The sequence below is a fragment of the Tinamus guttatus genome, unplaced genomic scaffold (genome assembly GCF_059628265.1).
Source record: "Tinamus guttatus ecotype Peru unplaced genomic scaffold, ASM5962826v1 Tinamus_guttatus_pri_ptg000327l, whole genome shotgun sequence".
Taxonomy (NCBI): domain Eukaryota; kingdom Metazoa; phylum Chordata; class Aves; order Tinamiformes; family Tinamidae; genus Tinamus; species Tinamus guttatus.
The window spans coordinates 9,630,521-9,656,747 of record NW_028288861.1 but is presented as its reverse complement, the minus strand read 5'-3'; the positions used below and the strand labels follow the sequence as shown (position 1 = coordinate 9,656,747).

The window sequence follows — 26,227 nt, the reverse complement described above, 5'->3', positions numbered from 1 at the left end:
TATGCCGAAAATCAGATTAACGTTATTCGTACAAAGCAAAGGGCAGTGCAGGTGGCTTGAAGTGGGAGGGAGTGGGAAAGAGTGGAGAGTTCCTCTGGTTGCAATGTTTTGGAAGAAAACACAGCATGAAACTGTGGCTTTGGCTAAAGCTTTAAATTGCCATACACTTGGCTAAGATACAATCATTATGGTTGAAAAAGACCTTCAAGATCGAGTTCAGCTGTAAACCCTTCAACACCATCCTGCTAAACCATGTCCCTAAGTGCCTCATTTACACGTTTCTTCAGTGCTGCCAGAGACAGTGACTCCACCTCTTCCCTGAGCAGTCTGTTCCAATGCTTGACTACTCTTTCCGTGTAGAAATTCTTCCTAATGTTTAACCTGAAGCTCCCCTGGTGCAATTTGAGGCCATTTCTTCTTGTCCTACCTGTAGTTATTTTGGAGAAGAGATCAACCTCCACCCCAGTACAGCCTCCTTCCAGATCATCCCCCTTTTCTGCGCATTTTTTTGGCCTCTTTAGCCATGCACAGAGAGACTTTCATACTGAATATGCACGATTGGAAACATAACTCAGCTATTTACTCTCCAACACCCAAGAAAGATATCTGGGATCTATCTAGCTATTAGTCTTACCACCTCAGAAAAGGTAGCTGAAGAGCCTTTGCAGGCCAGGCAGGCATGAGTCAGAGGAGAAGGATCAACCTCTGCACCCCCCTCAGCTGGGTTTTTGTTGCTATCTTCCCCCAGCATGACCAGCACCAGACATAGATAACCCAGGTGTCAGTGCTCAGCTGACAACTGCACATTAGGCTCTTGTTTTTTTCCTACAGGATTTTATACCTCTTTAAGGTGATATTTTCCTTCTCGAATCTTATGTACCAAATGCAAATACAGGATGGGGCCAAACTCTTCTTGGTGGTGGCTAGTGACAGGACAAGGGGTAATGGATACAAGTTGAAACACAGAATGTTCCATCTGCACATGAGGAAGAATTTCTTTCCTGTCAGGGTGACAGAGCCCTGGAACAGGCTGCCCAAAGAGGTTGTGGATTCTCCTTCTTTGGAGATGTTCAAAACCCACCTGGATGCCACCCTGTGCTACATGCTCTAAGTATCCCTGCTGGAGCACGGCGGTTAGACTAGATGATCTCTAAAGGTCCCTTCCAACCTCAGCCATCCTGTGATAGCTGTAGAGAGTACTAAGATCTCACTTAATAACCCCAGCTCCCTCAGTGAAACACAAGGCAACCAAAGGCAGGGATATGTGAAACATATAAGTCTGCTCACCTGCACAGTGCATGTGGTAGCTGAGTGCTTGTACTCCTGTTCCAAAGCACGGTGATTTTCTAACCTAAGCCATTGCTATGGTCAGTATGTTCTGAAAACTGCTTTAGCCTTAGAACTAGTCTCAAAGCACTGCAAGTTAGTCCTGCACGTCTGGCACAAGTACAGGGTGCTGCTCAAAGGGATGGCCCCACTTGCCCTTGCTGATTTGTCAGCACCCTTGACTGGTTCTAATGTCTGCACAGCTGTATCGTGACTGAATCGAACTGCCCTGGTTGAAACTTTATTTTGCTCTGCAGCAAAATAAAGGTGCTTGTGATGGCAGAAGGGCAAGGATGGACGCGAATTGCTGCGGGAGGGTGATATTGCAGTTCATATGCAGCTAGTGACTGCGCAGAGCTAGCACAATGTTATCCTCAGAACAAACCCTTGTTTTCTCAAAATTATTTTCAAGATATTAATGCCGCCCGTGAAATAACAGGATGTCTCTGGCATCTGATGTCAACAAGCATCAGTTCCCATGTAATTCAGTGTCTGGTAAGGCAGCACGGCTGTTTTGTTTATTGATTCTTCAGCTGCTACAGAGGTTAGAACAGTTCTGGCCTCCTTTTCCATCTGTCTTGCGATGGCAGTGTGGGTGTTATGGCAGAAAAACTTGCTTTGCTCTGTTTCCAGGCCCCACTCCCTCATTAGTTATTAGTTACTGTCCTTTCTTGACATACTTAGGATCTACCGCTTTCCTAGGACTTAATGTTTCTGTGTTGAGTAGAATATTTCAGAAATATGTTTCATATTGTATCAGACTATGAACTGCAAGGAGAATTGAGCAATGTCCTAGACATGTCCTTGTCCTAGCCCTTATTTCAAGGTGGTATTACTACTAATAAAGGTGTTTACTGAAGACTGCTATCTTGATTTCCTGCTTATTTCAAGTTACTCCCATGCACATCTGGCAACATCTTTCATAATGTACTTGGATACCAAAGCACAGCAGAAACTGGATGCCAAAATGCAGTCTTAATCTACTTAAATCTACTTAAATTACCTAATATGTACTCCCTTTTATAAAGTAGAGAATACTGTCAAAAGTTAATCTACTCCTGAAAGCAGTAAGACTTGTTTCTTTTGATTTTGGAGATTCTTGGGCTTTGTTCTTTCACACACACAAATAGCTTTCCTCTACAACTTAGGAACAGAGATAGCAATTTGCATCTAATAGCTGAATTTCTTTGTTTTCATGCAGTGAATGCTGATATCTGGATCTAGCTTAGTTTACTTGAATCAAGTAGTCTAAACTCTGGCATTTCCCTTCCCCAAAATTGTTGCGTGAGCTCTTGCATTGTAGCTGCGGAAGCTTTTCAGTACTAGTGACCAATCTTACACATTACAGGAATCACGCTTGAGGAGGGCGTGCGTCTGTGTTATACCACTAGTCATGTTCTTGTCTTCAGGAGATGGTCTTGATCAGAACGTATCTTGTGCAGAAAGGCTTGCTTGTTCTGTGTGCAAACATGTAGGCAGTGGTCAGGCTGGATGTAAACAATGACTTTTTTGTCTGGCATCACGTCCACCTCATGTGTGAGTGCAGTCTTTATGGCAACATCTTTAGGCTAAAGCTGTGGAGACATGTAAATTATACTTGTTTTGGCTGCAGTAATACATTCTAGCAAACTTGAGTAGATTTTGATATTTTCCACTTTTTAATTTCACTGATAAGGCATCGTTTATTATTCCTCAGTTGTTTCTTATGTTTCTGATGTGAGCCCGGGAAGCCTCACTATTCTGTTGTTGCTGCCTGCCTGGTTCTTAGTGAAGGACGCAGACAATTTATTCATTTTAGGTGGCCTAGCCCTAGCAATGATATCTATATAACTTGACTAGCTAAGGAACTTGAATGAAATGTTGGATTAAGCTGCGATGAACTGGTAACTGTGACTTTGATTATGTTCATCTTTGAAAGCTGTGGAGGAGCCTTTCTCACAGCATCCTTGCATATGGAGCCTGAATGGTATTTGTCCCTAAATCTTGAATCCAGCCAGAAGTACTTTGAACTAGACAGGGGAATTTAAAGTTTGTAATAGGACACAGTGGACCAAGGACTACTGTGAAATGTCCATCTCATGTTTCTTGAATGAAAATCTTATGACTGTCTCTCTCTAAACTTTTGCTTTAGATTCATCATATTGTGCAGAATGGAGGATTATACAAAAAGCCTTTCAATGAAGCCTTTGAAGAAACACCGATGCTGGTTGCCGTGCTGACCTACGTAGGCTACGGTGTTCTCACTCTCTTTGGATACCTGCGAGATTTCCTGCGGCAGTGGAAGATTGAGAAGTGTCAAAATGCAACAGAAAGAGAGGAACAGAAAGTAAGCACTGGGAACTGTAAGCTATCAGTGGAAAATGATACTGAAACTGTAATTTGGATATATCTTTGCAGCGCAGGGTGTTGATTAAACTTTAAAAAAAAAAAAAAATCCATGCATTTGGACTGCCCCATTAGTTATATTAGCACCGCTGTGTGGTTAAACAACTAGCTGTTCTTTTCATTAAGTTAGAGCAGTTCCCTGATCAGGTTTGCCACAGGACTGCATCGACAGTTATATCCACATACCGAGAGAAGCCTCAGTTGCTGTAATGAACATATGGGAAAGGGAGAGTGCCTAAGCCAGCCTCATCCACAGAAGAAATGTTTGTTGAAGGATGTGGTTTGAGTTTGACAGCAGTTTGAGGCAGTCTAATGCTGTTTGGGTAGCTTTGTCTGTTCTGAATTGGAAGCGTGTTATTAAATCTCTAGCTCGTGTAGTTCCAAAGAAAAGTGTGTAAATGAGAACCAAAGCGTATTTGGATGTTTTAAATTCATAGGGCATTCCAGACACGGGCAGGTTAGCCAGTAAGTAATTGGACATGCTCCAGATCCATTGGTATTAATTACGAATAATTAATAATAAGGTAAAGAGTCTTGTTTGCTCCAGGAAGTCTTCTTGAATAGATAATCCTGATCTTGAACCGTCTTAATGCATTTTTAGAGGTCTTTATTCCCTACAGGAATTATTGTGAAGAAAACTACTCTCTCAACTTGCAGCACAATAGCTGTTCTCTATTAACTCTTGTTGTGAGCCCTCTTAGTGTAAGTACAGTGAGCTCTGCTCCCAAAGTGGACTGAAATGCCTTACTTCTGCTGATTGATTCTGTTTTTCCCAGCAACTCTGGGAAACTGATCTGACTTGTAAAATTTAAGATTGGTTATTTTTCAGTTGCTGGTTTCTGCATACAGTCACACAAGCAGTAGCAGAAAAAGGAATGTGGAGGGTTGGCAGCTCAAGAATGCAAACAAATAACCAAGAGTGGGAAGAGCTGGGGGGAGAAAACTACAGCTTTTGGAGGCAGCCTTTGGTTAAAGCGCATGTCAAATGATGGTAGATTAGCTATAATGCAGCAGATTTTAGCAGATAATGCAGCTAAAATCATTTCAATGTAGCGTCTTTGTGCAAGTACCATCAAGTGGACAGTTATAACACCTTCATAGGATTTTATTGAACAGGTATTTTATATTAATTAGAACTACAGAAAGTTAAATTTACACTATTTTCAAACTGGCTTTTGGAATCAGGAAGTAAAATAAGGGATCCATCTTAAAAGTTAAAACATCTAAATAGGGATTTCTAGCTAAAACTTAAATTATGACCAGTTGTATTCATTAATTTCAGTAGAGCTGTTCTGGTTTGTGACCTGAGTATTTGGCCCCTTGTATTTTTCAATCTGTGAAATAGAGATGGATATAGAAAAGAATTAGAACACCACAGAAACCTGCCAAAACTAGAGATTATTCTAGAATCAAGAGTGGAATATTGGCCTATTCTCTTGGTACGTGAAATGAGGATTTAAAAATGGGTAACTGAACCGTTGGAGCAAACCAGCAAATTGCTCTGAACTCTCGTTCCTGTTTTTTTTGTTACTCAATGTTTCACAGATTCTGCTGGTTCCTTTGAAAAACACTTGTTCTGTTGCTGAGGTAAGGTGTGAGACTGCTTATGGTAGTCCTTTTTTGAAAAGAAACAGCGACTCTTACATGAAGGTGTTTAAAGAAAAGACTCCAGGCAATAGGCCCCATTTGGAAACACAGTCTTGAAATTAGACTCTCCATATATTGTCACACTGCAAACTGGAGCACAGAGCTTGTTTAGCTATCGACAGTCTTATTTCTAAAAAAAGACTAGCTTCAAAATTTAAAATAAATGAACTTAAGTATTGCATCTTTGCCAGAAAGACATTTGTTTAACAAATATACCTCCTGGGTATACTTGCAGATGAGTTGAAATCCTTTAAGTCTGCATGTGTTGGTTGTGACTTGGAGGGAGGTTCCTGTATTCTGTTTTTAGTTTGTTTGTAGAGCTTCTGTGGGTATATCTAGGAAGAAGTGCATCTTATCAGAAAGAGATTGGTGAGTATATGGCATGAGAATGAAGAATTAGAAATCCTGTTTAAAAAAGTTTTAGTGCTGATGAAATCTCAGGCTAGTGTATTTCCTTAAATCATGTTTCCAGGGCTTAGACTGGAATAGCTGTTTCTATATGGGAAGAAAAGTGATCACATAATGTCTTGAACATACAGTATTTCTGCTCACATTTTAGTCATTTAGGCTCTGCCCGGTGATCTTTTACAGAGGATACTAGTTTGTAGATACTATAGATACTAGTTTGTAGAAAAGGCCTAAGTTGCAGTTGTTTTATTAATGCCTGCGAATTAGAGGAGGCCTGCAGTGCCCTTGGGTAGTCTCTGGCAGGTTGTAACCTCTGTGTGACATTTTTATTCTTCAAAATCTTAACAGCCAGCTAGATAATTGTGATTTTTCTCAAATACCAAGTGAAAGGGGTAGCTTTACCTTTCTCAGGTGATTCATAAGTTGCTAGGAGGAAAGCCCAAAGTGAAGATATTAGGAGTAGCTGTGTGTATGATTAATATACCACTACCTGCTTTGTGAGGAGAGAAACCTAAATTGCGTAGTGCAAGTATTTCATAAATGGCTGACTGCACTTGTGCTTAAAGTCATGGAACTGAAATATGTGGATTGTACGTGGTGTGTTTCCAAAGGGAATTGCAGTCAAAAGCATAGCCTAAACCTAGGTCCAAATTGTAATATTAAAAAAAAAAAAAAAAAAAGCGGTATTTGCGCGTTTTAGAGGGCGATTGTTTAGTAGAACAAACCCTTCTTCAAATTGTTTGTCACTTACCAGCATGGTCCTAGTGCAGCAGAACTAGAAAGTGAAAGTGGCGAAACGAATTTAAAGAGCACCCTTTCCAACAGGGCTACGCTGAGCTGCCTCTGACAGCAGGTCAAGTCCTTGCAAGTTACTGCAGAGCCGCATGCTGGAATTAATGTTTCTAGATAAATACAGTATTTGCCACCAGTAGAACACAAAAATGAAAAGGGACAGTGTGTGCTAATAGTCATTTCCAGGAAGTAGTCTTTTGACAGTTTTGGCTTCATTTAAAATATCTCTAACTGGACTTTTCCTGGAAACCAGTGTTATGTAGCACACCCTCAGTGAAACATTATTAATCTCTTTTAGACATGAATAAGTGGCACAATTAAGAATTTTCAGTTCCTTCAGTATCAATTTACACTTACTGAAGTTAACAGAGTGCCTTGTGCTAAGCTTGCCAGCAGCTGGGAAAGCATTGGGCTGCTCAGGATACAAAGATCACCTGCAGTCCTTGCTCCTTTTTTGTCCTGACTCACACAGCAGCGAACAATCAGTTCACTGAACTAGTCTTTCTTCTTCCTTACAGGAGCTTGAAATTTGTTGCAATTGTCTATTTGATTTTCATTCAGAATCAGTTTTATATTATCAGGGAATGCATTATATGAATTGCAGATAAGCACTGCTGGTGCTCATGGCACCGTTTGTTAGCTTAGGTGCAATGCTATTAAAAACTTGGCTCTACAAGCAGCGTAATTACTGCATTTGCATGTCACTGTGCCTTAAGCTAATGGTTATGAAGCTCATTATGACCTTCACTAGTTGTGCTAGCATTCATTTACAATGTGATGAAATCTTGGGTTCCCAAATCACCTGTGCTACTAAGGTGCAGCTCCTGTAAGGGAGAATTTTATTCTTTCCCTTATATCACTGTTCCTTGCAATTTCTATGCCTTTAAGGCTGGTAAGAGATGGCTGGTGTGCTAATTTCAGCATCGGGCACCATCTTACTAGTGTGGGGGGTGTCTTCTGGGCTTTAAGCAGGAATGACGCTATTTAAGGTTTGTTAGCTTTGTGTTTGCAGGGTTTTGGATAGATGAACAGATTGCTTTTTCTTCCTCTTTTGGAAGCAGTGTATCCTTTGCAAGTGCCTGGATGGTCACGTTGAGTGCTTTGCAAGTAATCGACTTATTCCCAGAATGATTTTCTCCAAATGAAACTGCTGTTCTGTCTAAGGCTGATATTCTTGGTCTGTTATGGCTAGAAAGAATGTTGGTTCTGAAAGAGGATGTGAATTTGATAGCCTTTAGAGCTTATTATTGTTTTTCTATTTAAACATAACAGTGCTGCAGATAGGGCATTTGCAACGTGGCGCTGTGGCTCCACATGAAATAGTAAGAAAATTCCCCTACCCATAATGTTTCTCAAATTCCTCTTAACCTGTAAGACACCATTTTTGTTATGATAACTATTTCACAGTTAAATCTCTTTGAACTTCAATATACTTTGTTGCCTCATAAGGTTCCTCACGATACATGTGTGTGAGTTCTTGCTGGTGTCACTGCATTGTGGGTGACCATCTGTACCTCACTAGCTGAGCTTGTTCCTCTTCCTGCTTTGTCAGCCTGTGTTTCAAAATCAAACATGCTTTATCTGATCAGCAATCTGAGGTGACTGGGCTGTGGCAGCCCAGGCCTACCTGCTGGAGTTGGTACAATGACTCATTTCCAGGCTCCTCTCCTAGCTAGGAGCCTTGGCTAAAGTCTCCATCAGCTTCCAGGATCACAGAGCTAATGTGCTTGAAAAATTACCACAAAGCTGAATCCTCATGCAAGGATGGTTAAGAAAAGCTGTAAATGGTTTGGAATATCTCAGTAGACTCAAATTAGACTTAACAAGTACAAATTCCTCAAGCAGTGATTTTTTCTCATGTGCCAGGGATTTTTTTTTTTACTTTCACTTGCCCTGCCCCTTTAAAAATGCAGCGGGAGAAACTTGCGGATAATGAGTTGGGTTCTGCGCTGTGGATTATTACACAGAGACTACAAGCACTCTTAGGCCTCTCACCATATGTTTTCATATGTGAATGGAAATCTGAGATGCATCTGTCAATATGAAGATTTCCATTTTAAGTATAACCCTCTTGTCAGGGATTCTGACTTGTAACCACCTTTTGCTTGGCACAATGTGAGATGCTCAAGCTGAGGAAGGCTGGAGCTCTGGCTGCTTCAGGAAACCAGTAACTGTTGGAGGAGCACAGCTTTGTATTAGCTCCTAGACAGAGCACCGCTGGAGAGGACATGGCATACTCAAATAAAACCACATGGGAGAAGAGGCTGCTCTTCAGTGCATCTTAGCTCATAGAAGTCTTGTTCCTGCTGTCCTCCTTTGCTGAGAAAGGATATTCTTATGATTGCCTGGAGAACATCCGTGGCTAGCTTTGTTTTGTTTTAGTAGCTAAAATGAAATAGTTAAAAAGAGCATCAGTGTGTATTTTGACACCTCATTGTGCAGAGGCTAATCGGAAGGGAATTTAGGTGCAAATATGTTTACTTAGAAGTTACAGTGTTTGGGTTCCATCTTTTCTATGCAACCTCAGGTAAGAGAATGTAAAGGTGTGGCCTAGATAGTTCCTTTATTCCAAACTGAAAAGACAATGTTGCTAAATTGTTAACCTAGTAAGGCAAAAGAAAAAATACTCTTTCTCCATTTGAGCATTGTAACATAAAGCTTGTCAGTGCCCATTTATTTCAATCAGTATCAGCTGGCATAAGTGCTGCCAGCTTTGGCTCAGTGGTACAAATAATACCCTAGTATTTGTTCAGAAAAATATTCTTATCCCATCCCCAAAAATCAAATGTCCTTTCCCTGTTTTGATGCCTGTGTGGAAAAACAGGAGGAAATGCTATAGTGGCCCTTACCTTTGACATAAATACTACTTTTTTTCCCTTTGTAGATCATTAAAAAGACTATTTTGCGACTGTAGCAAATGTATTATGCATTTTATTGTTGCTGAATGTCAAGCTTCCTTCTAATTGAATGGTAATAAGGAAATCTCATGACTTCTGAACATTATAACTAGGCCAGAAATACATGTTCCTTGGTGCTCAAGTGCTCATATATTCTTGCTGTCATGGTTAGTTTGACAATCTTGTGTTATCCATTCAAGGCATACGCTTAGTGTTCCTCAAAAATGCAGGAAGTGAAGCTAGAATTCAGGAAATGCTCACACAAAGATATCCTGTGGGACCTGAGCAATGATAAGAGGTGGAAAAGAGAGGTGCTGTAATGGAGCTTAATCATTCAGATTCTGAATGTACAGATTTGTTCTACGGATGACTTCTATGATACTACTAATATTGGTATATTAAATGCATTTCTTATGTATAGAATAAAAATGGCAGAGTACCTTGACTTTCAAATTCTTTGTATAATTCAGTAAAGTAGTGCATGCTCCCTGATACTAAAAAGCAGCTGCACATTCCCTTGTTCCTAGCTCTTTGCCTCTGAAGTTTGAGTACAGATCTCCTGCAAAGACACAGCACATTCATGCATTTGACAAACGGGATTATTGCCCATTTTCTGGATGGATACTCTCCTCAACTACCCAGAAATGTCCTGACTAGCTCAGCTGTCAAACTGATAATAGGACTAGAAAGAGTACCAAGTAGCAGCCTGGTGCTTGGAGAAGGCCTCACTGCATCACTGACAGCTTTCAGTTTAACTTCTGTATTGCATTCAGATTTCCCTCCCTTGTTTTTTAGGCTTTTTTGAGACTTTCTAACTTGGTGCAGCATCTAGTGCCATGATTTTTGTTTCTTGTTTGTGTTTGATGGCTTTTTGGTTCTTTGAGTTACTTGAGGTCTGACTGAGAAGTAACTAGGAAAAAGCCATCTATTTTTCAGTAGGCTTTTGTTTGTTCTCAACACTGGTCAGGAATTGACACCTGCTAGTGAGGAAGCCTTAAGGGCCTGGTAGATTTGCAGCTCGGAAAAAACTTGAAAATGGCATTTGGCAGATAGACATCACACTGATAGGTTCCCAGTGATGAGTTTTGCTGCGGTTTAACTCTTGAGCAGTTTTGCGCTAGCATTAACTTTCAGCTGTATTAGTATTGGATTGAAAACACATAAGGTGGAATTGGTTTCAGGTTTTAATTGTTTTTTCTTGTTTTTCATCTATAAATTACATTCATTGATTAAAAAAAAAAAAAAAAAAAACCCTCCTTCTGCTAGTATTACAGCAAACTGGAAATATACCTTTGTTTTACTTTGGGTACTTCTCCTGTGTTTCAGGACTTTGTCCCGTTGTACCAGGACTTTGAAAATTTCTACAACAGAAACCTCTACATGCGCATTCGAGACAGCTGGAACAGACCAATTTGCAGTGTGCCAGGGGCCAAAGTGGACATGATGGAGAGGGTTTCCCATGACTATAACTGGACGTTCACGTGAGTCAATATTGAAAGACAGGCTTCCAACAACTGTCTTGGATTATCAAAGAGCAGATTGAAGGCTGTGACATTAAAGGAGACAACTTCAGACAAGCATCTTTGGCTGAAGTTTCCACAGACATGAAAAGAAGAATTTTGCTGTTTTGAAAAATATCTAACCCTAATTATTTTTACATAACCCTTGAATATTATTTTCAATGCTTCTGACTATGTTAATATTTCCTGGACAGACTCTTACAGGAGCATTAGTACTTGTGTGTGAGCTGACTAGAGCCTGGAGTAGATACTTGGTGACTTTTGGAGCTGCGTTAGAATCAATCTCCATGCTTGAAGTAAACTTTGTTGCCTGAAACTGAAGTTAGCATGATTGCTTTGAGTCAGAATTGAAATGGGCTGTGACAATCACAGAAATTCAAGCGCATGGGTTGTTAAAAATTGAGGTTGATTCACCACAGGGTTTCATGTGATGAAAAGTTTTGCACCGTGTTACTTGGTGAAAGAAGGCATGTTTCTGCTTGGCTTTCACATTCAAAAAAAAGAGCTCTTTTTTTTTTTTTTCTGCTAAACGTCTTCCTTAAATCTCCTTGTCACGTATTGCTAGCACAGTAGTGCCAAATGTGTTTCCTGTCTGTAGTTTGAGGATATCCTGCTTGAGGGGCTGCCGTGTTAATTGATTTGAAATCTTACTTTGTAATTGGCAAGAAAGCTGTGTTTCTGGGGTGCAGGGGGGGAACATGCACCAGGGAAACAACAAATGGTTTGAGAAATTTCAAGCATTGTTAAATTATAGCAAATGCTCTTTTTAATGTAGACTCTTGTAAGTACTTGCTTCTGTTTGCAGTTTGAGACCCTGACAGTGGCAAGAACACCTCTTTCATTTATTATTTCCCTTTGATAATGAAGATTGTTACCAAAAAAAGCTAATGATTACTTCTCTTGATTTCTACCATCTTAGTATTATCTTCTAGAAAACTGAAATAAGAATTATCCTGTATAACTGGTTTTACAATTGCTAGTGACTTAACCTTTTTAAAAAAAATTATTATATATATGTATTTATTTTGCTTAATGCAGGTACACTGGAAGAGTGATAAAGGATGTTATCAATATGGGTTCCTACAACTATCTTGGATTTGCACAGAATAGTGGGCCTTGCCAAGAAGCAGCAGCTGAAGTACTGTCCCAGTATGGTGCTGGGGTGTGCAGCACTAGGCAGGAGATGGGTGAGTCAGAGTCGGATTGGATGTTCCTAGAAGGAATGCTTCAAGTTTGTAACGTGACCTCTGGCTTATTTAAAACATTACTTATTCTAGCTTTTGAACTTTAGTCCAAGCAATGAAGAAATTGTTCTTGAGTGAATATTAATTGACTTGCTGGATTTAGTTTATACAGTGCAGCATTTGACTCATTTATGTTTTCGGATTTTTTTATGGGACTTGAAACGAAGAATAGCCTAATTGCTGAGAGTATCTTGTAGAATAGAGCAATAAGGGCATTTTTCCCTCACTCTGGATTTCTTGTTTGTTTAATATGCAGGAAACTTGGACAAACATGAGGAGCTGGAGAAGCTAGTCGCCAGGTTCCTAGGCGTGGAATCTGCAATGGCGTATGGGATGGGGTTTGCGACCAACTCTATGAACATTCCTGCTTTAGTTGGCAAGGTATGGCTTAAGTCACTGTAAAAATACATCTAACGAAGATTTTGCCTGCAGGATTTTCAGAAGCTACTTGTTTGTTTCTGCTTTTCTTTACTGGCAGCCCCTGCAGATACTCTGGAAACTGTGAATATGCTGTATACATCTCTGTCCTGGACAAAAATCTTTTGGAAACACAACATCCTCCTGTTGGCCTTTTTCTCAGGGAGAGCATAGCATACTAGTGCTTGCTTCCTCAGGCCCCTCATTACTGTATGAAATAGGAGCTTATTAACAGACTCATTGGCTGAAGGTATTTTGATGCTCTAGAGACACTAGGAATTAACTCAGTAAGATGTGCAGATAAGCTGAATTGCATTTTCATATGTACCAAGTTTATTATCACTGAGGGATGTCAGGAAAGACCTTCCTTTGGAGGAGTGAATTCCTAGTAGAAAAACAGAAGGTCAAATGTAAGGAGTGGTTATCTCTACTGTGTACACCATAAAACAATATACCATGCAAACTCTGGTACCTTAGTAATCAGAAAAAGAAATGGAGGAGGAGTCTTTGCTTCTTCTGATTTTAAATATATATATATACACACACACACACACACACACACACACACACACAGACATATACATGTGTGTGTGTGTTATCTTTTTTTGGAATGAAATAGTGTGAGTCTTTGAGGATGATTTCCTCTTAGTCTCATGGTATAACCATATTGGAGTTATTCCCTTGTACTGAGTTATTTACCCTTAATTCATTTTAATTTTACACTTCTAAGATCATTTTCTAATTTCTTCTACTTGTTATATTTACACTTCATAAAATAGTTGCCTTGTTCTTCCCAATGGTTTTTTCTTTGTTTTTCCTCTTCTTCTGAAGTGGTCTTTCTGCTTCCGATAGCTTGGGTTTTGGGGGTGTGTTTTTGTTTTTTGTTTTTTTTTTTTTAAACTCCAAAGTAGCACTATCTGCTTTGTGCCTGTTTCGGCTTGGTCTGATAAACTTTAGATATGTCAGATGCTTTTCATAATGATACTTTCAAATCAGATGCTAGGAAGGAACTAACTTCATCAAATATTTTCTTTCTAAAATTAAATAGTTCCATCATACTGTGTTTTTAAACACCACCTGTGTTATTGTAACTAATTCACTTCTGCTCTTTGACTTCCTACCTTTCCCTTGCTCTCTTAATCAGAAAAAATAGTTCATGATTTCTGTGAGATTTTGAACTCACAAATCTAGTTAACCAGATTTTTCACTGTGTTCTTTCTGTTCCAGTTAGCAGAAATTGCACATTCCTGTGCAATAACTCATTTTTTCTGTATATATAGATTACACTGTATTATCTTTAATGTATCTTTTTACATATATTGAGTGTCTTAACAGTAAATTTTTAAGACATATATTTGGAAACATATGCTATAACTTATACATGTAATAACTTTTTTCGTATTCAGGTTGACTACAACAGGTCTGAACTGTTAGTGATAAGCATACTTTTTGCACTTTAAGTAAATAATATGTTACTGTCTTATAACACTGGAATTGCCATTATAATTTGGGGTGAATACCCCAAAAAAAAGTTTTTTGTGAAGGTAAGAGCTGCTGTTATGGAACAGTTTTGCAGTTGCAGATACTAACTAAATGCTGTTTCTGGTTGCCTGATGTTGATTTTTACTGCACTAGTTATCTTTTTCTATCTACAAATAAGGAAGGACTTGCATAAATCCGAGTTCAGAATTCTGGCACCGCCCAGGATTCAGCTTTCTTAAGGGAATCCTCAGTGAGGCCTTTAGATTAGTGATTTCCTGCTTGATTAAACTCTGGAGCTCTCAGTTTACAATTGTTTGCATCTGTCTGCTTGTCCTATGTACGTTTTAGATACAAAGCATCTTAGAACATGCGTTTTTGGAGTTTTGGCAAATGTAGTTAGTTAGAGCAGTCGCACTTGGTCAAAAGGAGTTACTTGTATAGTCAGTGGTATGACTTGAAGCTATTTATTATCTATATCAAATCTGGCTTCTTACATCACAGCTACTTAGCTTTAAAAGCAAGCCAGTTTAGTAAAGCTATTCACTTATATACATATATATACACCTACGTGTGTGTGTGTGCGTGTGTGTGTGTGTGTATATATAGTGCTTGACTACCTGCTCCCTTATGGTTCTGCAGAATCCTTAGGCACTTAGCTTGTTGCTACTTAATGCTCCTTTAATGACAACAACTATGACTTAGTTATCCTACGATCCATCTCTGCCTCATAGTCTGGTCAGCGTTGCCAGAAAAAAAGCATTCAGACGCTTCATCAGTTACCCAGTTGATTTTTGTTCACTGTGCCTTGTCAGCAGGAGCTTCTACTAAGCAGATGCACAAAACAGGTGCAGTTGTTGTAGACTGCAAGTTGTATTTCAGCACTGTTAAAGCATCACTAAAAACAGGTCTTTCTGCACCTGGCATTTTTTTTTAGCTGGAGAGACCCACTGTTGAGAGCAAGTTCCTGGCTGCACAGTACAATCACTGCCAAGTCTGCTGAGCGTAGATCATAGATAATCTAAAATATGGAGATTAGAGACATAATTTTTTAGACATAAGCTTTTAGCTTCTCGGACTTCCTTTTTCAAAGCAAGTGCCATGAATACGGTTGGTATAATTATCTAATAGCAACATTCTGTGCAGCCGTTAGCAGAAGGCTTTTTAATATAGTGCTGGTTCTAAAGAGTTAGATAGCAGGCTTAGAGCAACAGTGCTTGAAGTATCTTGGTCATAAGAAAACAGTAAAGGAACTTCCATATTGAATCAGTTCTGGAAATGAAATGTTTAGGACTGAATTACGCAATTCATGTGCAGCACTTCATAGTAAAACATGGTTTTCACTTCAGTTTCCCTGTCTGCTTTGTAAGAGACAGTAAGTCCTGTCTTCACTGGCATATATTTCTTTTGATAACTGGCAGTGTGGTCTCCAGTTAGTGTTACTCTCTCAAGCATGAGTTTGAGAAAACTGACAAATGCAACCAAAGTATTATTGTTGTCGTAGCAGCTCCTTAGTTTTAGATAATGATTATCAGCAATTGCTGCACTCTTGAAAAGTGTTTTCTGTGATCCATTGCTCACTTCAAAGCCAGGCAGTACTAGATTTTTTTTACCTTCTCTTCAGTTTTGAACTCATTTATTTTGTCTAATGGAAGGTCTCTCCTGTTATAGGAAGGTGAAAATATGCTGCTTATTATTTTATTCTTAAATTCTCTCTGCCAAGCGCTCGTTCTTATTACACAGTGATTTTATTTTAGCAATGGGTGCCGTTTTTTGTTTTCTGTCAGGTTATTTTGTCTGTCTTTTCCTACTTTCTACCATTTAAGAGAACTACCAATACTAGATTATTAAGTTCAGCTTTTGATTTACTAGTGTCTAACAGCATTTGAGAAGAAATATACTGCTCTATGCTACACTTATCCCTCTTTCTTTAGAAGTTCCAAAGAACAAATACTGGTTGGGGACGTCCATGCTTATTTCACCCAAGTCTCTGAAATGAGCAGTGTGGTTTTTTCATCTAACACTATTTGAACTACTTCAGATGTGGTGCAATTTCTGGGTAAAACCCACATTTCCCAAGAAAGGGATGTAGAATACATCCAGTGTGTAGCTGAAAAGTATTGTATGCTTGGCTATAAAATGTATGTAACCTTTTCATTATCTTTCTCTTCCCTCTTCTAATTCAGGGCTGTCTGATTTTGAGTGATGAACTGAATCATGCGTCACTAGTGCTTGGCGCAAGGCTGTCGGGAGCAACTATTCGCATCTTTAAGCACAACAGTAAGTATAAGATGGGGGACTTGGCCTTTCCATAGGTACTGTAGATACAGTCTCTTCTATCTTCTGATAGCTGGAAATCCAACTTCTTTTAGGGAGATAAGTTGCTGGCTACCCAAAGGGTCAGAATACTGTTGCTACCCAGAAGTTAATGTAGTAGCAAACATTGGGCTGGAGACCATTTAGTGTGTTCATTCTTAACTAATAATACTTTTATCCTGCTGCTATGCTGTCTTACATTTCTGCATGTGAAAGAAGAACCTACTTCTCTGAGAGGTTTAGGGACACTAGTCCCTAACATGTTCTAACATGACTTTGCACTACTTGGATAGCTCAGCACCATTTGGCTCTTGTAACAAGCCATGTCAAGAAGTAATGCAGCCTGTAGTGGTCTAGATCAATTTGGGGGCCAAGTTTAGGACCAAAGGATGGTACGATCCTATATTAACAAAAATGTAAATGTGGATGTCATAGCTGTGCTAGACATCCATTGGTACCAGTATTGCTATGGTGTAGTACAAAGGGGACTTGAGAACACACAGCGTAGATGAATTTCCTTGACTGACTTGTTTAGCATTCTTTGAAAAGAAATGCTTGGAATTGTCAGTTTAGTAGTTTTAGCTTCCTCCAGTGAAGGTGTTTAGAATCATCTTCAAATAAAAATGTTAAGTTTCTTTTTGTATCCTTGTTGAAAGAGGTATCTGGTTATCCTTAATTAGTAAAGGCACTGCTTCCATTCTTCAGCTGTTCCTAGGTACTCTTTTTGCAGTGTTACTCTTAGAGGTCATAATGACTCTCTTGCTCTTTGAGATGGGTCTATGATGATGACAGCAAACTTTGGGTGACTGCAGTTCTTTTCCTTTCCTTGTCCTCCTGGATAGTGGATCCGCTGTTGCTTTTGTTTCTTTTGCATCTTCTTTTTCTTGTTCTCTGGGTAGTTTTCTTGGAAAGAATTGTAATGTTTAGTGGTAACGTTTTGTTGTTGTTATTGTTCTTCATCCATCTTGATTGCAGCACGTCTTCATTGACGGCCCAAATCACAAAAGCTCTCTATTCAGTGTCTGCGTTTGTATAAGCACACTTCTGAACGACACATCCAATTCCAGCATTTAAGAGAACACTGGCATCAGCAATGAAAATCTGAGTTTGCTCTTTAGGGAGAGAATGGGAGGGGAGTGGTGGAACTAGAAACCCAGTGGCTGAAATAAGGCAGCTGTGGAATAGTCCCCTGTAATTATTATAATGGCACTATTAAAGATGCTTTTACTGCTGCTGAAATGGCTGATATGTGATAATTTATCTTTATATGATGGTGCTTTTGTTCACTTTGCTGATATCTACAGTTGGAAGAGTTTCAACATATTAAATTCATTGCAAGAGTAATGGTAGTACATACAGTTCTGGTTATGGTCTGAAGGGCTCAGAAATTCTGGTATAATGTGTGAGACAGAAGTTCATAGAATCGTTAAGGTTGGAAGGGACCTCTAGAAATCATCTAGTCCAACCCCCTGCACACGCAGGGACACCTAGAGCACGTGGCACAGGACTGCATCCAACCAGGTTTTGAAGATCTCCAGACAAGGAGACTCCACAACCTCTCTGGGCAGCCTGTTCCAGGGTTCTATCACCCTCACGGTTAAGAATTTTTTCCTTAAGTTCCTGTGGAATTTTTCATGCTTCAGTTTGTGGCCATTTCCTCTAGTTCTGTCGGTGGCCACCAGTGAAAAGAGGCCAGCACCATCCTCCTCACTGCCTCCCTTGAGGTTCTTATAGACACTGATCAGGTCTCCTCTCAGCCTTATCTTCTTCAGGCTGAACAGGCCCAGCTCCCTCAGCCTCTCCTCATAGGGCAGATGTTCCAGGCCCCTGATCATCCTTGTGGCCCTGCGCTGGACTCTCTCCAGTAACTCCACATCCCTCTTGTACTGTGGAGCAGTACAAGTACAGGTTCTGCAGAGTGGGATACAAAATAGCAATGTAAGGTTGGGGTACTGTGAAAATCTCATAAAACCACGTGTCAGGTAAGAATTTTTAAAAAGAGACAGAAGAAGGCAAAATGAAGACTATAAATTTGGCAAATTAAAATGATGTACAGTCCTTGAGTTACATACATATCCTGGGTTCTACTCTTGTTTTACTCAGTGCTGCTTTAATTCATTTTATTTTCCTGATGTGTTGATGGCTTCTTTTACATTCTGACTTCTAGAAACCATGGAACAAAATGAAAAAGCCTCTTAATTTCTTGCTCCATATTTGTTTGTTTATCCCTACCTCATTCTGCACTTTATCTGTGCTGTTAAGGCCGGGTCTAGCCCCTAGTCTTTTCCTCTTTCATGACAGATCAGAGCAGAAGAATCTATCCCAGTGCTCTGCTCTCAACTGCCCTTTTGTCCTTGAGAAGTAGGTTGGAGACAGATACTCTGCTGACTTCTCCATCTTTGGCTTTTCCTGTGCATTGACTGTTTTCTAACAGTCTCCTGACTGACCTGTTTTTCAGTTCCTTTTGCTGGCAGGATTACTCTTGTCTACCAATCATTTTTTCAAGGTTGTTTATGCTCCATATTCTACCCTCGCGTTTTTATCTGTCTCTTGCTCAGCATCTTAGTTTTTATGAGTTGATTACCCCTATCTCTTCTCCTTTCTTGAAATGTTTTTCGGAAATGACTCCATGCATGTATTTCCTCACACTACTCTTTCTCTCCTCCTACAATCATGTTGTGCTCAAAGCTAGTGAAGTTGCAAAATACACTGCTACTACCAACTTCCTCTTTCTAGTATGCTGAACTTTGTCCCCATTCCTATGCTGGCTCTTCTCTTTTCCTCCTTGACTTTCTCTGCTCCTCTTGCATTGATGTTAGTCTTGAACCTTAAAAACTTCCTTTTCAAAGGTTGGTCTTTCTCTGCTTTTATTGGTTAGTAGGTTTCTGTTCCACAGCTCCAGTTTCTTCAGCTTTTATACAAAAGCGATATAAAATAAGCACTTGTTTCCTGCCTTTTTCTGTACTTCGATCTGCATTCTACTACTTCTCTTTGATTATCTTTGAGCATATATGCTTTTCTTTAGCTTTATTTCTATCCATGAGGATACCATTGTTCCCTAAATGGCCTACTCGCATCTTACCAGAGAGTTGCCTTCCCTTTTCCTTCACCCGCCACACCCTTGAGCTCTAACCCTTTATGCCTTGAGCTCTAACTTGTGCTTTTAATCTAGGGTGATCAAATTCCTCCTCAAATTTTACACAGTTACCAATTTCCTTTAATCTCACTTTTGGGCCTGCAACTGGACATATTTATTGATTTAGGTGTTGTCTGGCTTCCATACTGGAGCAGTTTGTGCTTTTGTGGATATTTCTGTCTTTACTCATGTCTAAGTTCAAGCTGTTTTGATACCATCTAACTGTAATCTTTGGTGCAGATATGCAAAGCCTGGAGAAGCTGCTCAAAGATGCTATCGTGCATGGGCAACCTCGTACGCGAAGGCCCTGGAAAAAAATTCTTATCCTGGTGGAAGGAATATACAGGTACAAAATATTCCTTTTATTGGCAAGACCCTCAAAGAGGGATCTAGCTGCTTAGCATTTCAGCTCCTTTACCAAATCAAATTAGGTTGTCATAGCTGTTTCATGGATATCATAATCTGAGAACTAAATTAAGCTGGGTATGTCACATCCTGGGCTTTCCGTTGTTACTCCAGCTGCACTTTGCACTTCCAGAATGCTTCCCACATCCTGCTCAGAACTAGTCTGAATTAGTACTTATATCAGAGATGAAGTCTTAAATTTTGTTCCTTCCATTTTTTTCTGCTCAGTCATACTCATCAGAATGGAAATGTGCAGTTCAAATGTTTTTTTCTGAGGGTGAGTATGAGTTTGTCATAAGCAGTGAAATGATGGTGATATACAAAGTGAGATACTACTGCTGAGAGTATCATGAGTTTTCAACCTAAAAATGATACACAAGTAAATGTCAGAAAAAAAACAAACATGAGAGTGGAAGTCTTAGTTCATGTTCATAATCATCACTGAACACATTGCTTTGTCTTGACTTGCTGTTGCTGTTATATTTAGTCAGTATGTCGCTATGCCAGAGATGTTAAACCTGTAGATATGGAGGACTGGCTACCAAGTGCAAAGTAGAGTTACTTTTTAGCACTCTGCAGAAAGTGTTGTTTTTAACAAGCTTTGCAAGTGGCTGCAATCACTGAAAGGAAGTGAAGGAGAAGTTTGACTTTAGTTCCTAAAAGAGGCTATAACAATTAAATCAATTTAAAACGTCTGTTTTTTCAACAGCATGGAGGGATCCATAGTCCGTTTGCCTGAAGTGATTGCCCTTAAGAAGAAGTACAAATCCTACCTGTACCTTGATGAAGCTCATAGTATAGGTGCCCTGGGTCCCAGTGGCCGGGGTGTAGTGGAGTATTTTGGACTTAATCCTGAAGATGTGGATGTCATGATGGGAACGTTCACCAAAAGCTTTGGAGCTGCTGGAGGCTACATTGGAGGCAAGAAGGTAAAAAACCTGAAGTACCATGACCCTTTCAGACTCCTGGTGGAGTGCTTCACTAAGCATTTCCAAGCTTTCTTTTTTTTTTGAGTTGCCCTGATTGTTCATTTGTTTCATACGGTTTAGTGCAGTGAAAGTCTGTGCAATGCAGAAAAGCCTAGTCCAGGAAAGTTCCTACATGCTCGGTGATGAGCTCAATTTGCTGAATGTAAGGTAGTTGCAAAATATCTTTGGGGAGCTGCTAGGAGCAAGGAATTAAGGATATTTTAATCTTACCTTTTAATAAGTCTAGCAGGAAGAACTCCAAAAAAGAGATTTTTTTCAGCCTCTTTTGTAAGAAGATGCAGATCCTAGAAGATGCAGATCCTAGGTAAACTTTGTGAAGCTGATTTTTATTGGACATGTACACTTTGCTTTTTAGGAGGTTGCTTCTTCCCTTGTTTTCTGAGTACTGACTCTTTTTACCTTCTGATGGAAGGTACTGCTAGGAGGTGTTGCCCTTGTCAAAATCCTCTTTTTGGAGGGGATATAGACTATTACATGTGTTTCCTTTTTCATATTTTTAAGTGACCCCTACAGATGAGACTTTTAATCCTTATTTTAAGGTAAAATTTTACCATTTGCTTGCCTGGAGCATAGTGCTTTAGATTTGAACAGTGACAATTACTGTAGCCCATGGTTTGGGGCATGGGACTTGCACATCTTCCTTTTTTTTTTTTTTTTTTTTTTTTACTTTATTGCAGTTAGTTTAAAAAGATTTAATATCTTTCCCAAAATGAAGCACTGTTCCTTTTTTTTTTTTTTTTTTTTTTTTTTTCCCCGAATGCACTGAGCCAGCAGGACTAACTCGCCTGGTACAAGCTGATTCAGCTTGCAGTCTGTGTTTTAGCTACTGTGTTTGAGGGATTACTTCCGAAATAGGAGGCCTTAAATCATCCTGCCTAGCTTATTTCAAAGCACTTTACAATCTCCTTAAATTAAACTCTGATTCCAGGCAGAGCATAACCTTAAATTGAACATTTCCACATATTCCAAAAAAATGTTTCCCAGCTTCTGCTGTTTACAGGGCAGTCCTATTCATTTCATGGTAGCAGAAAATAATTTGACTGGGTACCTGTTATGGTATTTTACTGGGATGGTCAGGGTATTGTAGAATAGTTTTGTTACAGCAAGCAGACTAGATCTATGGTATGTTTGTCCTTCATTCCCATGTTACCTCCTTTTATTTTGTACAAATGTAACAGGTACTTTAAGAGGCAAATGCAGGAGTGGTAGGCTGAGATTTACGTAATCTTAAATGATATCTGCTGCTTTATTTATATTTTGCTGATAAATGCAAGTAAACGTTGTGACCTGTGCCTTATTTTGTGCTTTTGTGGGGAAATAATTATACTGTGTGTGATACATAAGCACCTGCTGGTCACCATTTCATTTGTTGTGTATTCCTGCTGTTACACTGGACACTCCTGAAGCACAACCTGCACGCAGCTCGAGTAATGCAAACACCTCGTCCCAGTCCATCACTGCTATTGCTGGCGAAACAAGCCTCTGTCTTAGCCATTGCTCCTTGACCGCACGTTCTTCCCTTGGGACACAGAAGACAGGATTGTGATCCCCTACTGACGGCACTTCCAGCATTTGTTACTTACACTGTAAATTCAATCCTTGAGCTACCCAGCCTATTCCAGGAGATTCTGGAAGAGGTTTGCTGCAGTGACCCATTTTGCTGTGTGACTAGGGCACGACGGTACAGCATTCCTGTGAGTGTGGGCAAGGCAGTGTCTGATTGCCTCTTGTGTTTTGCTAGGAATTGATTGATTACCTCAGGATACATTCTCACAGTGCTGTGTATGCAACATCCCTGTCACCTCCTGTGGTGCAGCAGATCATCACCTCCATGAAGTGTATTATGGGTGAAGATGGTTCAACTCTTGGTGAGTCTTTATAACATTAGGCATGTGGAATTGGAAAAGCAAAGGAGAACCTCTCTGTTTTTGACAGAAAATTAATTCAATGGACACATTTATAATTATCTTTTAGTTCATGTAAACTTAGAATTTCTGGAGCAGCAAGCCAACTTACTTATCAGATATGATGGCTGTCCTACTTAGAAGTCAGCCTAGTAATGGTATAAGGAAATAGCTAGAGGTAAGTTATCTTAGTCTTACGTAAGACAGAATATTGTTTAATACTGATTTTGATTTAGCATTTAGCTTTTTTGCCTCCCTTTCTTCTCTTTCTTCTATCCTAATTTATTGTTTACCTCACTTGGAAGCTTCACTGAAGACTGCTTTCAGAGTATTTTGTGTACGTTTTACAGTCCTGTCTATTATACCAAGCTTCTGATTTTTTGTCCCTCATATGATTTGCTGTTTGTACTTCAGAGTAAACAGAGGAATGTCTCTGAAATGTTTTTTTTTCCCTCTGGAAGCTAGGTAAATAGGCTTAATGAAGCTGGGAAAGGTATTCAGCATATTCAGCTCTGTTGACTTAGTTGTGTGGTTTTGCACTTGTTTGCTTTTTTTAATAGAAATTAGAAAGGGAAAATCTATGCTAGTCTTGATATATTCAAAGTCCAGAATCTGTGTATATTTTTTCCTGATAAGTGGTGCTAGTAGCTTCCTTCAGTTATAGTACTCAGTGTACAGCTGGTGAATCACAAATGGAGACTGCCTAAAAACTTAAATGGCACAGCACTTTGCTGTGGGGTATTTTGCTCTCTGCACAAGTTCTTTTAAAAAGTTGGGTGGCACATGCAGAATGACAGTATAGTTCTCTCAGGATCTGTCTGGAATTTTTGGTTCAAAATCTAATTGAATTGAAACCTGTGAATATACTGAACTACAGGAGCTTCAGGCATCGGACCACAAGGTGGTGGTGGTGTATGCTGAAGAACCACGCTTGCTTTTGAACATGGATCATCTGACCAGCTAACCTGACAGTTAGTTTCTATGGTGAAAAAGCTTGCTGGACAAATAAATCAATAATTCTTACGTTACAATAGCTTTAATTCAGTTTGCTTACATTATCTTAGAATAGAGTTAGTTTTAGCAATAGTACTTGGTAGTGACTGTTGTTTTGCAGTTCTTCGTAACTGCTGCAGGTACCCCTGGACAGTAGTGCCTGTATGTGTGCTACACTCAAGTGCTCTGGAGCGGTCCATGTGAGTTACCTCTACCTGCCAAAGGTTGTCCCCACCAGCTCTCCCAGAAGAAGTATTAATCCAGCTTCAGGTTACATGAAAAGCTGTGTCAGTGAGTTGGGTATTACAGCTCTCTTTAGCCAATTATTTGCCCACAGTTTGTGGTTTGCTCGGGCGTTGTTTGTGTTGGGTTTCCTCCAGTATGTGATTTGCTTAATGAAGTGGCAAGCAAGAAATCTGTAACCAATTCTATCTGAAACATTCAAACTAAGGCAGCTTTGTTGCTTTCTGTCACTATAGCTTGATACTCCTTTAAGCCATGAGAATGGAAGCAACTTCCACTCCAGACTGTTCTCCTGCCGTTAAGCCAGCATAAGCATTTGAGTTGAAAGTCGAAGCAGATTGGGAACTTATCTGGCAAAAAATAAGCTTCAACTAAAGAAGTCTTTTCTTGTTGTAGTGTTACTTAAATATATGTCAAACTATATCCTAATTTGGTGCTAAGGAGAAATTCTAGCCACTCTTTGTATTGCAAAATAACCTAGCTTTCAGATGCCAAAAATGCTTTATTTCAAGGAGGCCTTTGTACTTCAGGTTTTCTGTGAACTTCGGTACTTTTCAGAAGTGCTGGATGCAACTGGATCGCCAAGGTCCTGTCCAGCCATATTCAGAAACAATTTCTGCAGCTCTCATGAAAGTGTTACTGTCTGAGCATCTAAGTCAACTCTCACTAGGATAAGCAACTGATAGAATGATCCCTGCTGGAAAGTGTTTTTCTGCTCATTTTTTGCACAGTGCTTACTCCCTGTTATACTTTTTTTTTTTTTTCTTTTTCTCCTTTAATCTTTAAAGGTAATATTATTTCGTAGACTTGTTCTTTGGATGAAGCTGGCTAAGGCTCAGTTGTGCAGATTGAGCAACTGTTTAGTGATAGTATGACAAGTTTTTTTTTCCTTGTTGAACAGCTTTGGCAGAAAAACTTGTGTTTGGATTTCGTGGCATTGTGGGTAGGGCTCTAAAGGGCCTCTGTAGCTTCTTTGATTATGAGCAAGTCTGAAACAGAATGATGCTGGTGAGAGGTGATAGCGTGGAAAGTAAACAGGTTCAGAAGTAGTGTCAGATCGGGTCACTGGCAAACACTTTCAAAGCGACTATGTATTATAAACATCCTACTGCTCTTAGAATAGCAGTCAAGCCTAATTAATGGATGGAGGAAATCTGAGGTAGCATAATGATTTTTGCAAGGGCCCAAGAATTAATGGAGTTGGAATCAGAACAGTAGACTGATAGCTCTCAACTGTGTTTTGAGCCACAACTAAATCTTTCAATGGCTTCAAAGAATGCTTGCTCTTTTGTCTGCTTGCTTCTATTCCCCACTGCTACTTGTAAAAGTTGTCATCTTCCATGACATCTAAACTTTGTGGAAATAATGAAGTCAGATTGAGATGTTCTATAGTTAGGGAGTAAGTAGTAAGTAATTAGATTTTTGAGGAACAAAGCTGAGGAGTTCTCTTGTATTTTGTGAGGATAAGTCAATTGAGTGGATTTCTCAATTTAAGGAAACATCTGAAGGCTCTAAACTTGCAATATAAGGCATTGTAGTTATTTAAGTTATGTAAAGTTTTAGTATCTCCTTTCAGATTTTTGTAGAAAACTGCCAGTGATTAAATAGGATATTAGTAAGAGATGGCACAGACAAAATACAGGTGCTGTGTAAAGCTGAATGGCTGATTGCGGCGAATGTAGTGTAGGAAGGACTGGATAGCACACATAACGTGCTGCATAAATCAAGATGGTGGTTTCTTTTGCATCGTGATTTCTGTTCAAGCTAATGTGTGACATGCAAAGATATCTCCAAATTACTCTTGGGGTTTCCTGTAGGAGTGTAGAGTGAGGGGAGGGAGAAGGCTGCTTTCCCCAAGAGCAATTTTTTGATACTAGTTTTTACTTGCAAATCAAAACATGCAAGATGAAATGGGTCTAGGGAGCTTGATCTGTTCCTAGGATTATTTCATGGAGTGATTGCACATGGAAAGATTAACCTCGTTCACAGATGAAACTTGGCTGTACCTATGTGTAAAATATTTAAGTTGAGCATTAAATCCAGGAGTGTTCTGACTTTGAACTTAAACTGACAGTGTGTTAATGATTTATAAAAGAAGTGAACTACTTCCTTCCAGGTCCATGGCC

The 26,227-nt window shown here is 39.5% G+C and overlaps 1 protein-coding gene across 1 annotated transcript in view; it reads left to right on the top strand.

Annotated features, from left to right (window-relative positions):
* Window positions 1-26,227, top strand: part of SPTLC2 (serine palmitoyltransferase long chain base subunit 2) — a 62,344-nt gene that overhangs the window by 8,545 nt on the left and 27,572 nt on the right. The window contains exons 2-9 of the mRNA XM_088529342.1: window positions 3,458-3,652; window positions 10,782-10,936; window positions 12,014-12,162; window positions 12,476-12,600; window positions 16,302-16,395; window positions 19,808-19,913; window positions 20,682-20,901; window positions 22,703-22,829. Coding sequence (XP_088385468.1) covers window positions 3,458-3,652; window positions 10,782-10,936; window positions 12,014-12,162; window positions 12,476-12,600; window positions 16,302-16,395; window positions 19,808-19,913; window positions 20,682-20,901; window positions 22,703-22,829 — 1,171 coding nt within the window. The remainder of the gene's footprint in view (window positions 1-3,457; window positions 3,653-10,781; window positions 10,937-12,013; window positions 12,163-12,475; window positions 12,601-16,301; window positions 16,396-19,807; window positions 19,914-20,681; window positions 20,902-22,702; window positions 22,830-26,227) is intronic.